General features: G+C 68.4%; 2 protein-coding genes across 4 annotated transcripts; both read left to right on the plus strand.

Annotated features, from left to right (window-relative positions):
* Nucleotides 1-78: 78 nt before the first annotated feature.
* SLC11A1 (solute carrier family 11 member 1) lies at nt 79-6260 on the plus strand. 3 transcript variants are annotated; one of them, XM_063341287.1, is made up of 16 exons: nt 79-158; nt 747-880; nt 1327-1449; nt 1782-1901; nt 2691-2797; nt 2891-2961; nt 3062-3129; nt 3254-3409; nt 3535-3693; nt 3869-3958; nt 4127-4246; nt 4777-4926; nt 5013-5086; nt 5550-5703; nt 5794-5902; nt 5998-6260. In XM_063341287.1, the coding sequence occupies exons 1-16, from the start codon at nt 140-142 to the stop codon at nt 6066-6068; spliced, it is 1725 nt and encodes a 574-aa protein (XP_063197357.1). In that variant the 5' UTR covers nt 79-139; the 3' UTR covers nt 6069-6260. The 3 variants fall into 3 exon arrangements, with proteins under 3 accessions (XP_063197357.1, XP_063197356.1, XP_063197355.1); XM_063341286.1 differs by having other exon boundaries at nt 5794-6260; XM_063341285.1 differs by having other exon boundaries at nt 5550-6260.
* Nucleotides 6261-10085: 3825 nt separating this feature from the next.
* Nucleotides 10086-15567, plus strand: CTDSP1 (CTD small phosphatase 1). Its single transcript, XM_063342147.1, has 7 exons — nt 10086-10235; nt 11613-11755; nt 11996-12097; nt 12358-12414; nt 12993-13085; nt 13339-13524; nt 13620-15567. The coding sequence occupies exons 1-7, from the start codon at nt 10169-10171 to the stop codon at nt 13746-13748; spliced, it is 777 nt and encodes a 258-aa protein (XP_063198217.1). The 5' UTR covers nt 10086-10168; the 3' UTR covers nt 13749-15567.
* Nucleotides 15568-16183: the final 616 nt, after the last annotated feature.

Here is a 16183-nt window from a genome sequence, read left to right on the forward strand (position 1 = left end):
GGCGTGGGGAAGGAGAACTTCCTCCTCCTCCTCGGGGGCGGGGGGCAACTGAGGGGGGTCTTTAAAAGCCGGGCGGCGGGCTCCACACCCAGTGTCGAGATCAGGGCTCCCCAGCAGCGTGTCTGGATCGGGCCCAGCCATGGCATCACTGGAGCCAGGTGAGCCCTGCGACACCCGGGTCCCCCCCAACGCCCCCTTTCCTCCCCCGGACCCCCTTCCCTCTGCCCTGGGACCCCTGGCTCTGCTCCTCTCCACAGTGGGCACCGTCCCCGCCACCTGTCCCGGCTTCCCCACCTGCCCCATCCTCTCCTCCCCAAAGCCCACTCATGATTCATCCACACTCCCAGGACCTGTCTGTGGGCTGGGGGGGAATGGGGCCAGTGCCAGCCTCTTGTCCCCGCTCCATGCCCACCCAGCAGCAGGAGCCGGAGCAGCGTCCCCTCCTGTCCCTCCTGCCCAGAAATGCACTTGGCTCTTGGATTAGTGAAGACTGGGCTGGGACTAGAGGTTTTTAGGGACACCTGAGCTGGACGTGGCATCTGACCCCTCTAGGTAGCCACTGATAGCCCTCATATAGCCACCCTCAAGGCCCCCCTGGAAAAATGGGGCTCATCCCTCATGGGACTCACCAGGCAGGGGCAGGTGGGACTGGGCAGAAGCTGGTACCACGGCTGCCATCCCACCAGCGTCCTTGTCGCCCCGGCGGGATGCCACCTCCCCTCCTCCCTTTCCTTGCCCCCCCCCAGGCCTCGCCGGGTCCCTGAACCGGGGCCAAGCCCAGACCTACGGCACCGGTGGGAGCCCCGTGTCCCTGCGGCACCCTGCCACTCGGGATCAGACCTACCTGGACGAACTCATCAGCATCCCCAAGGGCAGCGGGGTAGGTGCTGCCAGGCTGGCACCTCTGCCTGAGGGTGGGCAGACCCTCCCATTCCCGTCCGCCCCCCAGGACGAAGGGATAAGGGGAAGGGACGGAGGTTCCATGGCCAGGAGAGGTGTTAAAAGCCGGGGTTGGCAGTGGAATCCCATGGGATGCAATTAACGGTGCCTGACAGCCACAGGAACGCCCTGAACATCACTGTACAACCTGTCCCCATGTGGGATGGGGGTCTCGCTGCCCCCCCAGCACTGCTGTTAACGGAGAGGGGCTGGGGAGGGGGCAGCGGTTCCCTCCCCGAAGCAGGAGAAATCTCCTCCCTGTGCGAAACGTGCCCATGCGGGCAGCACAGGGCTTCCCAGCAATGGGCTAGAGGGGACCGGGAGTGCAACTGGGGGACACTGGTTTTGAATGGGAGCTCCCCGCTCTGACCTGCTGCCTCGTCCCAGCCCAGATTCAGCTTTAGGAAACTCTGGGCTTTCACCGGTCCCGGCTTCCTCATGAGCATCGCCTACCTGGACCCGGGCAACGTGGAGTCTGACTTGCAGTGCGGGGCGGTGGCAGGGTTCAAGGTGAGCCCTGGACACCCCCACACACACACTCCCCCCCCCTGCCCTGGCCCCAGGGTCAGGAAACAGCCGGGGGTTTCGTAACCTCTCCTGCGCCAACGGCCACGGCAATCCAGCTTCCCCAGCCCGGAGAGCGGGAAGGGAACAGGGGAGGAGGGGGGCCTTGGCGCTGGGTGAGGGCACCCATGGGTGCCGACAGGCCACCCCTCTGCCTGGGCTGGGGACCACTTACAGCCCCCCGGGCTGGTTGATAACCTTGCTGGGAGCCCCGGGCGGCCGGATCCTGCCCAGTACCCAGCCCCTGCTGCCCCCCTCCCTCCTTCCCCCCCACCCAGCTGCTGTGGGTGCTGCTGTGGGCCACTGTCCTGGGGCTGCTGTGCCAGCGCCTGGCCATCCGGCTGGGAGTGGTGACGGGGAAGGACCTGGGCGAGATTTGCTACCTCTATTACCCCAAGGTGAGCAGCCACGGGGGGACACACACACGCACACCCCCTGGGAGGGTCACAGCCTGGGGTGACCCCATGCTTGGGTTGGTGGTGGTCCTGGGGGGGGACAGGGCTGTCTGGGGGATGGAGAGGAGCAGGAAGATGCTGCTGCGAGAGTCCCACCTCTCCCAGGGGCCCCCCAAAGCCCCCCCAGCCCCAGTGCCCCCCATCTAGCACCCACACACCCTTCTGGTATGGGAACAGGGTGCAGGAAGCAGCTGTCTCAGTGTCCTGGGCTGGTCTGGGGACATGTGAGCATGTCCCCTGGGGGTGGTGAGCCCGGGCGTCGCAGCAGCGACGCGCAGCAGCGACGCGCAGCAGGGACGCGGGGCAAGCCTGGGCGCATTGGTGCGGGGAGCTGGGGGGGATCGGGGGGGTCACATGGCAAAAGACGGGTTCCCTCTAGGCAGCATGCGGGAGCGAACAAGCGCTGAGATGTTGGCTGAATGACAGGTCCCCAGAAGGAGGGCTGGATACGTCCCTCTGCCCCAGCACCCCCCAGGAGCATCATATCCAGAGATGGGTCCTGTTCTCGGCTCCCGCTGGCGCAGGGATGGGGGGCGGGGGGGGCAGACTGGGGTTTAGGATCTATCCTGCACCCTGACGTTGTGTTGTGGGAGAGGCTGGGAGGGCTCTCCTGGGGTCCCTATGCTGCTCTAGGTGACCTGCTGCAGCCTGAGGATGGGGACAGGGGTCTCCACCCTGGAGGCTGTGTCCCCCCATGGGCTCGGGCACCTCACCGGGTCCTGGCCCCTCCAGGTGCCCCGTGTGCTGCTCTGGCTCATGATCGAGATCGCCATCATCGGCTCCGACATGCAGGAGGTGATTGGGACAGCCATCGCCTTCAGCCTGCTCTCGGCTGGCCGGTGAGCCACCCCCTGGGGACCTCCACAGCCCCTCCAGTGGCCCTGCTCTGCCTACGGGCATGTGGCTAACGCCTCCCCCTTGCCATCCCGCAGCATCCCCCTCTGGGGTGGGGTCCTCATCACCATCGTGGACACCCTCTTCTTCCTCTTCCTTGACAAGTACGGTGAGTGCTGGGGTGGGGAGACAGGGGGGACACTTGCCCTGGTGCAGATGCGGCATCGGTGTCCCCCACCTCGTCCCACCCCATCTCTTGACCCCTCTAGGGCTCCGCAAACTGGAGGCTTTCTTCGGCCTCCTCATCGCCATCATGGCCCTGAGCTTCGGCTACGAGGTGAAGGGGGGAGCTGGGGACACCCCTTTCCCTGCAGGGTGCTGGCCCCACGGGGTGTCCCCCCTGGCACCGGGCTGCAGTGGGGGGGTGTCAGCTCACAGTAGCCCTTTCCACCGGTCCCCAGTACGTGGTGGTGAGGCCGGGGCAGGCGGAGGTGCTGAAGGGCATTTTCCTGCCCTACTGCCCGGGCTGCGGGCGAGAGGAGCTGCTCCAGGCCGTGGGCATCGTCGGCGCCATCATTATGCCCCATAACATCTTCCTCCACTCCTCCTTGGTCAAGGTGAGACCAAGTCACTGCTGTCGGCACTGCCATCCCGGGGTGTCTCAGGGGACACTTGGTGGGACACTGTGGGACCAGGGGTGCTCTCCTGACCCCATGGCACCCCTGTCACCCACTGTCCCCAGACGCGGGCAATCGACCGGTCCAAGAAAGAGGCAGTGCAGGAAGCCAACATGTATTTCCTGACCGAGTCCTGCCTGGCCCTCTTTGTCTCCTTCCTCATCAACCTCTTCGTCATGGCTGTCTTCGGCGAGGCTTTCTACCACCAGCGAAATGAGGACGTGGTGAGTGTCACCCCGCGCCCGCGGGGAGGTGATGGCTGTGCCTGGCTGCGGAGACGGGCGGAGCGAGCATCCCTTGGAGGGTGGGCGTCCCCATCTCCTGGGATGTGGGGGAGTCCCCCCGTGTCCGTGGGGGCTGCCAGGTGGCCACCACGCTCGTGCCCACCGTGCCTTGCAGCACAACAAGTGCATCAACAGCAGCGTCAGCCGCTACGCCGGCATCTTCCCTGCCAACAACGAGACGGTCTCTGTGGATATCTACCAGGGGGTGAGTGGCCCTGGGCTGTGCCCAGCGGGTATCCGTACCCATGTGGGAGACATTGAGCTCCCCCCCAGTGACCCCTGGGTGCTGCCACCCTGCTGGGAGACCGGGAGATGATGGGGGTGGCTGGGGAGGGGGATACATTGGGGTCCCCATGGGAATGTCCTCACACAGGGTGTCATCCTGGGCTGCTATTTTGGGGCGGTGGCTCTGTACATCTGGGCCATCGGGATCCTGGCGGCGGGGCAGAGCTCCACGATGACCGGGACCTACGCGGGGCAGTTCGTTATGGAGGTGAGGGACGGACAGGGATGCTGGCCCTCACCCCCACGGGGAGCAGCTGGGAGGGAGGGGAATCACAGGTGGGCTCTGGGTGGGAGGTCCTATGGGTGTCCCTCCACCCCTAGCGGTATTTGGCAGAGTTAGTTGCCCCCCCATGCCCGCAGGGAGCTGGGCACAGGGCATTGCCCACCCAGTGGGTGGCAATTTGCTGGCACCAGGGTCCCGGGTCCCCAGGAGGTGGGATGGGGACAGTGCCCACCCATTGCCCCTGCACAGCCGCCCCCGCCCCCTGTGACATCTCCTCCCAGAGGCACACTGTGGGTGCCCCACGCAGCTTTTCCCTAATGAGTTCGTTTGCTTAATGAGCTGGAGCTGACATCTAGCGGGACCCGGCAGCCCTGCAAGGCCCTACTCAGCGCCTTGGCACAGAGGAGGGGGTGATGCCCCCTGTGTCCCTCCCAGCCCGGATTTGGGGAAGGCACCCCGGCGCAGTGCTCCAGGCATGGTGAAGGGCGAAGGCGCAGGTTTCGCTGTGTCCCCAGGGCTTCCTGCAGCTCCGCTGGTCCCGCTTCGCCCGGGTGCTCTTCACCCGCTCCTTTGCCATCCTGCCCACCGTTTTCGTGGCTGCCTTCAAGGATGTCAGCCACCTCACGGGCATGAACGACCTGCTCAATGTCCTCCAGAGCATACTGGTAAGGTGTGGGGGGGAGAACACACCAAGTGCCCCGCAACTGCATGGCCTGGCAGCTGTGCCCCCCTCACCCGGCTCTCCTTCCAGCTGCCCTTCGCCGTTCTGCCCGTCCTCACCTTCACCAGCCTGCGCCCGCTCATGCAGGACTTCACCAACGGCCTGTGAGTGCCACAGTGGGGGGAGACACAGGGGGGCAGAGCGGGGTGCCCCAGCTTCAGACATCCTCCCTTTGGACCATCCTGCCCCCCCAAACCACACCACGGGGGCAGCTGGTGTATGGGCATTGCGGCGGTATATCTTCATTCCCACATGCCCAGAGCAGCCAAAGCGGGACAGACCCCGTCACTGCCTTCTCCATCCTCATCCCAATGCCACGTCCAACACCCCCCCTCAGGCACCCCTGGGTCCTCAGCATCCTCCTGGCACTACCAGCCTTGCGTTCAGAGGGTGGCCAAAGCCCTTGCCCAGAGCCCCATCATGGGGGTGTAGTATGGCCGTGGGGTACAGAGATGTCCCAGTTGGGGTCTTGCTCACCTACAACCCCAGATCTCCCAGACCGCTGTGCCCGGTGGCACACGGGGTGGGGGCTCTGCCCTGGCGCTGATGTCCGCTCCCCTGCCACAGCCCAGGGAAGGTGCTGATGACCCTCATCACGGGGCTGGTCTGCGCCATCAACGTCTACTTCGTGGTGGACTTTCTGCCGACGCTACGGAGCCCGGGGTACCACATCCCCCTGGGCCTGCTGCTGGCCGGCTACGTGGCCTTCATCACCTACCTGGTAGGGCTGGCAATGCGGGAAGGGGCGACTGTGAGGGGGACGGCGTCCCCGTTGGGTGCCCATCGACCTGCCCTCTTTGCCCCCCCACAGATCTGGACATGCAGCATCGCGCACGGAGCCCGGTTCCTGGACCGAGGCCACCACAGCCGGTTCAGCTTCGGCGTCTCCCACGACCCGCCGGCGCTGGCAGGGACCCGGTGACAGACCCCGTCCCCTCTTACTGTCCCCCCCTCCCTGCCCAGCACGGCCCCCTGCACCGGGCACCGATTTGATGCCACACCAAGCCCGGGGATGATGTTCTGGCTGGAGATGCATCCAGCAAGGAAGGGATTAACAGCCGGGCAGACCTCCCCCCGAATTTTTAGAGTGTCCCCCCCACTACAAATTCAGGGGTGCTGGTCCAGGCTGGGTGCGGGGGGTGCGGGGGAGCAGAGGGAGGTGCCCCCGGCCCTTGGCACAGAGGCTTCAGTGAACGAGCCGCCCCGGAGACCTCTCCTCCTCATTAGTGCCGGGAACCGCCGGCCCCCGAGACCGCTAATTACCGCGCGGGACCGCTAATCACCTCCCGGGACCGCTAATCACCTCCCGGGACCGCTAATCACCTCCCGGGACCGCTACCCATCCCTCCCCGCCCGGGGACGGCGGGGCCGCCAGCCACCCGGCCCGGCCCCGGCCCCCAGACCGCACCGGCCGGAGCCCCACGGCGGGGGGGATCCTAAACTCGGGGCGGGGGGGGGGGGAAGCTCATAAATGGCGTGTTTGTAACCTGGCTTCAGCCTCGCCGCTGCTGCGCGCCCCGGGGAGGGACCCCCCCCTCCTTTTCCCCGGGCTGGGGGTCTCGGCAGGGGACGTCCCACACGCACACACGTGGCCGTGGGTGCGCGGGGTGGGATGGGGAGGTGCGGGGGCTTACCCCTAACCCTTTGCATTCCCCCGGGGGGGGCCACCGTGCCCTCCCCGCCCCGGATGCCCCGTTTCCCGCCCGCCGGCCCCGCCGGATGCGGATGCGGAGCCGCTCGGGCCCACCCCGGGGGCGGCTGTCGCCCCCCTCCCCCCCGCAACCCCCCCACCTCAAGCTCCGCACCCTGGGTTGGGGGGTGGTGGGGGGGGTGTCCCGCCGCGCTTCGCCCCCCGCCGCGGCCCGCACTTGCGAGACGCTCCCTGGCTGTTTCAAGGCTCCCCCCTCTCCCCAGCGTTCCCCGCCCCCCCCCCCCAAAATCCTCTTTCCCAAACCAGCCTGGCCGGGGGGTGGAGGGGGGGAATTTGGGGGGGGGGTAGGGGGGGGTGGATCCCCCCTCCCGTACCGTGCCCCCCCCGCCCCTTCCCCGGGAAGGGACACCCCCCCCCCGCTCCCGGGGGCCGCGCTTGTTTATGTGAAGAATTTCCCCTTCCTTAAAAGGGCGATGGCGGACGGAGTGGGGCGGTGCCTCCCCCCGCGCCTCCGCGTTGGCCCGGCCTCGGGCTGCTTGAAGGAGGAGCCAGAGCGGTGGGGCCCACCGAAAAGCGGGGTGTCCCCTGTCCCCGTCCCCCCCACCCCCCTCCCGCCCGAGGGCGCAGCCGACCCCAGTCGCCTCTGAGGAGGAGGAGCAGGGACCGTCCCGTCCCCCACACTGCGCCTGCAAGGGGCATCCCCGGCCCCGGCGTGCCCCTGCCTGGGGGTGACAGGGCTGGAGGGGCCGCGAGGGGCTGGGGGGGACCGGGGGACCTCGGGGTCGTCCCCAGCGGGCGCGGGGTTGGGGGGTTTTGGGGGCTGGGGTGCAGGGAGCAGTCCCATGGCTCTGCTGGGGGGCAGGGGGATCCCCCGGGCTGTGCTTTGCGGGGATCACCCTTCTCCGGATGGCACCCCCAGCCCGGGGACGCCCCCAGCCCGGGGACACCTGCCTGGGTCCAGCTCTTAGCAGGAGGTGCCCGGCCCCAGGCCTCGGCCGTGGGGCAGTGTTCCATGGGGCAGTGCTCCCTGGGGCAGCAGTCCCACGGCCATGGGTAGCTGGGGAATAGGGGACAGCATCTGGGACCCCAGCCTGGGGGGCAGTGGGGTGGCACAGATGGGTCCCTTGGGGGGAGCACGGTGCCTTTCTGCCCTTGCACCCCACAGCCCCCACGTCCAGCTGGGGTCTGCCTGCTCCTGGGCTGGGGATGCAGGATGAGGCCCTTGTCCACGTAAGCCCCATGTCCCCAGCCTGTCCCACAGCCCCAGGACAGAGACAACATCCCCCTGAGCTCCGCAGTTTCCCAATCTGTCCCTAAACCTGTGGGCAGTGAACCTGGAAACGATGCTCCAACTGCTGCCGCAGGTGTCTGGCCTGGAGACTTTCCTAATTGCATTAATTAGAGAACAGGCAGGGCTGCTGCCTGCGCCTGGCTCATCGGGGAGGGAAGAGCAGGATTCGGCCAAGGGGGAACAGGGGGTCCTGGAGGGGACAGTGTGTGGCCTCCGTAGCTGTCCTCACGGTGAGCAGTGTCCCCTGGCACCCACCGGCAGCCCGGCCGCCCCACTGGGGATGTGGCAGCCATCCTGCCCAGTTCCACCTGGGCTAAAGGAGCAGCACAGGTCAGCCCAAAAATAGGGAGTGGAGGAAGGAGAGCCTCTTCCTTCCTCTTCCTCCCGCCGGGAAGGGGGGCGGCAGCCAGGGGAGCGAGCTGCCTCCTCATCCAGGGTAGGGAAACTGAGGCACGACGGCTGCCCACCGGCAGGGCGGGCGGGGGAGGCGACAGGACGAGGTGTCCCGGTTCCCAAGCCGCGGTCCGGACCCCGCCGGGGTTCCCGGTGCCGGGATGCCCCGCGATGCCCCGCACGGAGCTGGGAGCGCGGGATTCGCAGGCGGGAACCGGATTTTTCTCTGCCAGCCTTTGCACCGCCCGCCAGGTCCCGCAGCGTCCCAATTCCGCCGGGGGGGTACCTCCCCATGCCGGACCCAGTTTCCCAGCGGGGTCACCTGTGGGCATGTGTCGTGCCCCACGCTGGCGGGGGTGGGGGGCGAGTCCCCTCCCAGCCCCGTTCCCCGAGGGCTGATCACACCGGCCCCGGGGAGCCGGAGGGGCAGAGCGGTACCCGGGGGTGCCGCCGCCGGCATCGCTGCCTCGCTAGTGTCCCTGGTCTTACGCCCCCCCCCGGGCCAGACAGGACAATTCCAGCCCCTGAAGATCCCAAACCGCTGCTGAGACAGGTGGAAAGACCCCAAACAAGCTGAAATGGGTAATTTCCAACCTGCTCTGCCCCCGGGGCGGCACTGACGGAGGGAGCAGCATCTTCGGCCACCGAGATGGCGACCAGGACCGGCTGGACAACCACCACTCCTCGGGTCCGGATGCTGCCCGGGGTGCGGAGGTGCCCTGGCAGGGCCCGGCCGGGCTTGCAGGGGGGGAAGGGGCTGGGGATGGAGGATGCCGGCACATGGGGGGCTTGTGAGGGGACACGATTTTGTCCTGAAGGGGGTTGTTGCATCCTCGAGTACCCGGTAAAAGCTACTTTTCGAAGAGCGCCTGGAAACAGCCCTGATTCCTCCCGAAGGAGGGGAGGTATTGCGAGAGAAAATATATGTATCGATAATATATGTATATATGTTAATTTCCCAAATAATTGGGTAATTGCAGGGGAAAGAGGAACGAAAGAAACAAGCAGGTGGTTACTGGTGCAGCGCCCCCCCCCCCAGCACCTGTTGCCCGGTTGCACTGGCCTGCCCTGGCAATGGGGAACGTGTCCCCACGCGGGGGGGGACGAGAACCCCCCCCCAGCCGGGAGGCACCGGGCTCAGGGGGGGCTTTGCTGCAGGGGACACCCAGCATGGCGGGGGGCTTCGCATGCCGGGGGTGGGACTTCCCTCTTTCCCCGGGGCTGCCAACTGGATTGGGGGGGGTGTGTGTGTGTGTGTGACCCTTGGGAGGGGTGACACTTGGGGGGAGTGACACTTGGGGAGGGCGACACTTGGGGGAAGAGTAATACTCGGGGCGGGGGGAAGGGGGGGGGGGGTGACACCTGGGGGGGGTTAATCCCTGAGCCGGAGGGAGCGTGGGGGGAGCCGACCACCATGGCGCAAGGTGTGTGTGTGGGGGGGTGTCCTTCCCAACCAAACCTGTGCCGCACCGCACCGCCCCCCCCACAAGAAGCCACTACCCCCTGCACCCCCAGCCCCGGTGGCGGGAGGTGGGAGGAGGAGAAGGAGGAGGAGGAGGAGGAAGAAGAAGAGGGGTGTCCTCCCCCCCCCCCCCCGGCGTTGCCCTTTTAAGGGGTTCCTTGAAACCGCGCCCGGGTTCCATGTTTGCAGCCCCAGCCCGGGCGGAGGAAACTCCATGTTGTAACAAAGTTTCCTCCGCGGCGCCGCTCCCGCGCCCGCCGCCCCGCAACGCCGCCGGCCCCCGCCCCGCCTCCCCCCCCCTCCCCCGCCCCCCCTCGGGGGGCAGCGCCGGGGGGGGCCGCCCTCTCCCACCGCCCCCCCCCCCCCCAACCTTCCCCCCCCTGCCCCCCATGGAGCACCAGTCCATCATCGCCCAGGTTAGCAGGGAGGAGGGGAGCGCCCCGCTGCAGGAGAAAGGTAACGCGGAGCGGCGTGGGGGGAGGAAGGGGGGGGGGGGGGGAAGGGGGGTTTCCCCTCTCCATCCCCCCTCCATCTCCCCCACCCCGGTGAGGGAGAGGGGGGGAGGTCGCCCCTCGGGGGTCTCCGCCATCCGGGTGTGATGAGCTGCGGGCGGGCTCAGTCTGCCCCGCGCGTGCCGCTGCCCCAGGATGCGCTGGGGCACTGGGGGGGGGTCGGAGGGAGGAGGGTTGTCGGGGGGGCGTCGTGCCCCATGTTGTCGTTCCCCCCCCTCCCCCGCCCCGAACCCCGTCGGTGACCCTGGGGTGCTCGGGGCGCCGCTCGGGCCGCGGCGCTCGGCGTATCTGCGCTGTTTCCTCCGGAGCCGGGCGGGGGGGTGCAGGCAGCGCCGGTGGGGAAACTGAGGCGGGGAAAGTGTGGGGGGGCGGGGGCATAGCCCCGTGTCCGGCCTCCCACCCCCGCCGCCATCCTTCCACCGGTTTGGCGGGGAGCGCTGCCCGTCCCGCTGCCCGATGTCGGGGTGCTGCCCGCCGGCCTGGGGAGCTGGCAGGGCCGGGGTGGGGGGGAAACGGTGGGAGCGGGGCCCGTCCCCAGGAGCGAGGGGGGGGGCCCCTGCCCCACGGGCGCCCCGCGTTATCCCTGGCCCGGCTGCTGGGGGCGGGGGGGGGGGCACAACCAGGGGGGAGCTGCGGCCCCTGGCCCAGGGCAGCCCCGCTACCGGCCGGGGCTGGGGGCAGGATCGGGCCCGCGGGGCCGGTGGGGAAGGGATTGGAGGCGCCGCGCTGCCCCCGGGGCGGGCGGGAGCGGCCCCTCTGCCTCAGTTTCCCTTTGATCCGCCAATGGGGGCTGCGGGAACGGCGCCCGGGGGCGGGCGCTTCGCCCTGATTGGCTTCTCGCCTGCGGTTACGCTCGAGCCGGCCAATGAGAGGGGAGGGGGCCAGGCTGGGGGCGGGGCAAAAGAGCTGCCGTAAGCCCCGCCTCCCCCCGGCCAGGCCCCGCCCACGGGGACACCCCCCCGCCTGGGGCTGTGCCCCCCCCCCCCCCCCGGGGGTCCACGACCACCCATCCCCCGGGGCAGGACCCACTGTGTTATTGTAGGGTCTCCGGCCGCGTGAGGGGGACCCAAGGGGGGGGGCACCCGTTTGGCGGGGGTAGGGGGCTGTGGGTGGTCTCCAAACCCTCCGGGTGGGGCAGGAAGGGCGGCTGGATGGGTGCCAGGGGACGATAAGGACGTGGGGGGCTCGGGAAGGGCCCCCCCACCACCACCTCCCAACACCCCGACCCCGGCTCACCCGCTGTGCTTGGGGAGGGGGGGAAAGATGGGACCCCCGGGGGTGCCCCTGACCCCCCCCGTGTCCCCCCCCCCGCTCCCCCCAGGTACCCAGACCCCCGCCAAGAAGCCGCGGAGCCGCAGCATCCTCCAGTCCCTCTTCTGCTGCCTGTGCCGGGATGAGGGGGAGCCCCGCGCCGGCACCACCAGCGCCCCGCTGCTGGTGGAGGAGAACGGGGCCCTGCCCAAGGTACCCCCCCCCGCCCCCGGGCACCCCCTGCACCCCCAGCCTGGCAATGGATGGGGGGGGGGGACACAGACAGTGCTGGGGTGCCCATCCCCTGTGCCAGGATGGGGGGAGTGAAAGGGGCTTCCCCCCCGACCCCCAACTCTGTGCTCCCCCTCTGGGTGGGCAGGAGGGGAGGGGGTGTCCCTCGCCACCCCGCTGACCCCCGGGTTTGCTTGTGCCCCCCCCTCCCTGTCCCCACAGGCTGCCGTCAAACACCTCCTGCCCGAGATCAAGCCGCAGGACGCCAGCAAGCTCTGCGTGGTCATCGACCTGGACGAGACGCTGGTGCACAGTTCCTTCAAGGTGAGGGACACGCCGGCCCACCCCCCTTCTTTCTGCCCCATGTCCCCCCCCCCCCACCCCGACCCTCCACCTGCTCTGCTTCCTCCCCTCCCACTCTCGGGCACCCAGGACCCTGCTGGGTCGGATGGGGTGTCCCCGCGAGGGGACAGCGGGGCTGGCAGGGGGTGCGTGGTGGGCAGAGGGCAAGGCAGCGTTTGGGCAGGGGGTGCCCACCCAGCGCTGACCTGTTCCCCCCCCCTCCCTCCCCGTTCCTTCCCCAGCCGGTGAACAACGCCGACTTCATCATTCCCGTGGAAATCGATGGCATCATGCACCAGGTAACGGGGGGGGGGTGCCCGGCAGGAGGGGGGGCACGGTCCCCTCTGCCCCCTTCCCGGGGAACAGGAGATGCACCGAGGGGCGTCAGGGTGCCGAGGCTGGCACCTTGGGGGGCAGAGGTTGGTGCCCCTCTTTCCAGGGGGTGGGGAGGTGGAAGGGTGGTGGGGGTGGTGGGGGGGATGTCCTGGCCCGGTGCCCTCCTGCAGTGGCCGGTCCCGGGTTCAAGTAATCCAGGATAGGCTGTGGTCTGGGCAGTCAGCCTGTTCTCGGTTACTTGGCTCCGGAGCCGGCCGGACACTTCGCTCTGGATGTGCCAGCGAGGCCGTGGTGGAGTCCCCCAGCCCACCTGGGGGGGGTGGCATCCCCCCCCCAGCCCACTCAGGAAGGTGGCATCCCCCAGCTCAACGCGGGGTGGTGGCATCCCCCAGCCCACGCAGGGCACCCCTCATGGCACGGGGCACGGGCAGCTCTCTGACCCCCTTCCCCAGCCACCTGCTGGGCTTGGGGACCACGTGTGTCCCCTGGGGTGGCCGGGTTGCCAGCGCGCTGCCCTGTGCCCCGTGTGTCCCCCCCGCAGGTGTACGTGCTCAAGCGGCCGCACGTGGACGAGTTCCTGCAGCGCATGGGCGAGCTCTTCGAGTGCGTGCTCTTCACCGCCAGCCTGGCCAAGGTGGGTACCGTCACCTCCCCACCCCGCCATCGGCCACCCCTGAGGTGGCACGACCTCTCCTTGGCTGCCCACCCATGGGCAGCGCTGGCCCCTTGTCCCCTGTGGGCAGTGACGGTGCCTCCCCCCAAGGTGCTGGCCAGGGAAACTGAGGCATGGGGTGAGCTGGCAGCGGCGGAGAGCTGGGTGCCATCGTCACCGTGGGGTGGTCACGGTGGCACGGCGTGCCTCGGTGACCCCGCTTCCCTGCCTGCAGTACGCGGACCCCGTGGCTGACCTGCTGGATAAATGGGGGGCTTTCCGAGCACGGCTTTTCCGGGAATCCTGCGTCTTCCACCGCGGCAACTACGTGAAGGACCTGAGCCGCCTGGGCCGCGACCTGCGCCGCATCATCATCGTGGACAACTCGCCCGCATCCTACATCTTCCACCCCGATAACGCTGTACGTAACCCCGGGGTGAGGCTGGGGGGGGGGGGGGGACATGGAGGGGGATGTGGTGGGGGCCCCCCCGCACTTAGCCGCCGCGCTGCCCGCAGGTGCCGGTGGCCTCCTGGTTCGATAACATGGCGGACACGGAGCTGCTGGACCTGCTGCCCTTCTTCGAGAGGCTCAGCAAGGTGGAGGACGTGTACGCAGTGCTCAAGAAGCAGCGGACTAACAGCTAGTGCCCCCCCCCCTCCCCGGCACCGCCGTGGCAGCCGGGTGCCTTATTTTGGGGAGCAGGGAGGGGGGGGGGGTGTTCCCCCCGGTGTGCCCCCCCCCCCCAGCATCGTCCTCCCCAGCCCCGGTGGGCGCGGGTGCCCTCCCTGCCCGCTGGTGGTGGGAGATGTGGGTGCCCCCGCCGGGGACCTGGGTGTCCCCCCTTCCTGCGGAGGAGGGGGGGCCGTGGGTAACCCGCTGCCTTGCCGTGCTGGGGACCCATTAGGGGGGGGGAGTTCCAGTCCTTCCCAACCCCCCACAACCTGTGTCCCCCCTCCCCGAAACGGTTCTCAGGTCCTTTTCCCCTCCGTGTCCCCCCGAGTGGGGAGGGGGGGGGGGTCAGCAGCTGCTGCTTTCCACTGCCTTTGGGGGGACTAGACCCCCCCAATTTGGGCTCTGCCTGCTGCGGGGGCGGGGGGGCGGAGGCCCTCGGCCCCTGTTTGCAGGGGGATGTAAGAAGGGTTCACTTCTCCCTTACCATCCCCCCAAAATGGGGGGGGGTGTTGTATTTGCCTTGGTGCATGGGGCTGTTGTCACCATACCCTTAAATCTGCCCTTGGTGCAGCTGATCACCTCGGGGGGGGGGGGGGGGGGGGCATGTCCCTACCCCTCCCCTGTGCCTTCTGCTGCCCCCCCGCCTAGGGGGGGTGTTTTGGGGGGGGCAGCCTGGCCTCAGGGCTGAGTCCCTGGCCACAAATGCCCCGCCACGTGCCTTGGGACACCACGTCTACGTGCCGCCCCCGCCCCAGCCCTACAAGGGGTGTGCCTGGGGGGGGGTCTCTTAACTCACCTCCTCCAACCTCGGTTTCTTCCCATGGAGGGGGGGGGGGAGTCTGGTGGCCTCCTCCCTCCCCAGTTACACTGTGTCAGTGGGAGCCACTCCAGTCACTGGTGGGGGGGGTTCCTTCCGTCGTGGGGGGGGGCATGCACCCCCTCTGCAGCTTCACTAAAGGCTGCGACTCCCAGGGGAGAGGGACCCCCGTACCAGCCTTAGCGTGTGTCCCCCCCCCAGCCTTACTCCAGCCCCAGCCCCCCAGATGGGGCAGGGGTGGGGGGCACAGCATGTCGTCCCCCCCCCCCACCACCTTCCTGCAGCCTGGGGTTACCCTGACCCCCGTGGGGTTGGGCTTGTGCCAGGGTGTCCCCCAGCCTCGAGGGGATGGGGGGGGTCTCAGGGAGGGTTTTTTTTTTTGAGGGGGGGGGAGCTGAGCTCAGCCAGGCCTTTTTTAGTGTCGCAATATGGACAATGTTTCATATATTTTTAGGGGGAAAAGCAACGGTTTCCCAAAAAAAAATCATGGGTGCCTTTTTACCGCTGTGCCAGGGAAGGGGGGGGGGGCAGTATTGGGGAGGGCGGGGGGGGATGCGAGGGGTTTTATCTCTCCGGTGCTGTCTGGCCGGCTCCTGCCGGCACTGCCCTTCTCCAATGCTGGGTGCCAGGGGCAGGTGGGGGTCCCCCCATGCCCCTGCCTCCACCCCCTGCCCCATGGTGGGGTGGGATGGGGGATGCTGCGGCATCCCCGCCCCCGCCCCCCCCCCCCCCAGACCCCCACCTGCCCCTCCAGGAGGGTTGAACTCAGCACTTTATATTCGACAAGTCAAACGGCACCAGCGAAGCCCCCTGCCCAGCAAGCACCCGTGGGCGCTGCAGCCCCCACGCTGGGCACCCTTGGGGGGCCCGGGGGGGTCTGGAGGTGGCAACTGGGGGGGCTGGGGAGGGCTGGGGGACCAGATCCAAGTGCCTTCATGTGATTAAAGCTGTCAAACCATCTTGGAAAGGGGTTGTCCTCTGTGTGTGTGTGCACGTGTGGGCACGTGCGTGTCACTAGTGGGTATGCCCAGGGTGGGGGGGCAGAGACGCACGCCGTCCCCACCCCGGATCCCCTAAATAACCCTGAGAAGGGGGAGTGCTGGGGGAGCACCCTCGGGCTGCAGAATCGGGGGGGGGGGGGGGGGTCATCACTTTCCCGGTGCCGGGGGAGCACCCTCGGGCTGCAGAATCGGGGGTGGGGGGTGTCATCACTTTCCCGGTGCCAAGGGAACACCCTCGTGCTCCAGGGCACCCCCCAGGCTGCCCTGGTACCCCCATCCTAACCCCTTTCCCCTCCTCCTGGAAAAAAGACCCTGATGCCACGGTGATGGGTAATCTGCCCCTTAACAAGGGGGGAGCCTGAATTTACCGTGTGGGCTGTGCCCCCCAGCTTTGGGCTTGTGGAGGTGAGTGCCTTGCGGGGGGGGGGGGTGTGAGTGTATGTCACAAGTTCTCCCTTCCTCAGTTTCCTCCGAATAAGGCGTTGGATGCCCCCCGGATAGACTGGGGGGGTCACTGTGGGGGGACTTGTGTCACCCTCTCGGGCAGCGCGCTGCAAACGTGCAGGCAGTGGGGGTCCCTTAGCTGCCC

Source organism: Chroicocephalus ridibundus, chromosome 7 (genome assembly GCF_963924245.1).
Source record: "Chroicocephalus ridibundus chromosome 7, bChrRid1.1, whole genome shotgun sequence".
NCBI lineage: Eukaryota > Metazoa > Chordata > Aves > Charadriiformes > Laridae > Chroicocephalus > Chroicocephalus ridibundus.

Coding starts and splice junctions, on each gene's coding strand:
- SLC11A1 (XM_063341285.1), top strand. Junction 881..1,326: donor GCATCCCCAAGGGCAGCGGG/GTAGGTGCTGCC, acceptor GCCTCGTCCCAG/CCCAGATTCAGCTTTAGGAA. Junction 1,902..2,690: donor GCTACCTCTATTACCCCAAG/GTGAGCAGCCAC, acceptor TGGCCCCTCCAG/GTGCCCCGTGTGCTGCTCTG.
- CTDSP1 (XM_063342147.1), top strand. CDS start 10,169: ATGGAGCACCAGTCCATCATCGCCCAGGTTAGCAGGGAGGAGGGGAGC. Junction 11,756..11,995: donor AGAACGGGGCCCTGCCCAAG/GTACCCCCCCCC, acceptor CTGTCCCCACAG/GCTGCCGTCAAACACCTCCT. Junction 13,086..13,338: donor TCACCGCCAGCCTGGCCAAG/GTGGGTACCGTC, acceptor CCCTGCCTGCAG/TACGCGGACCCCGTGGCTGA.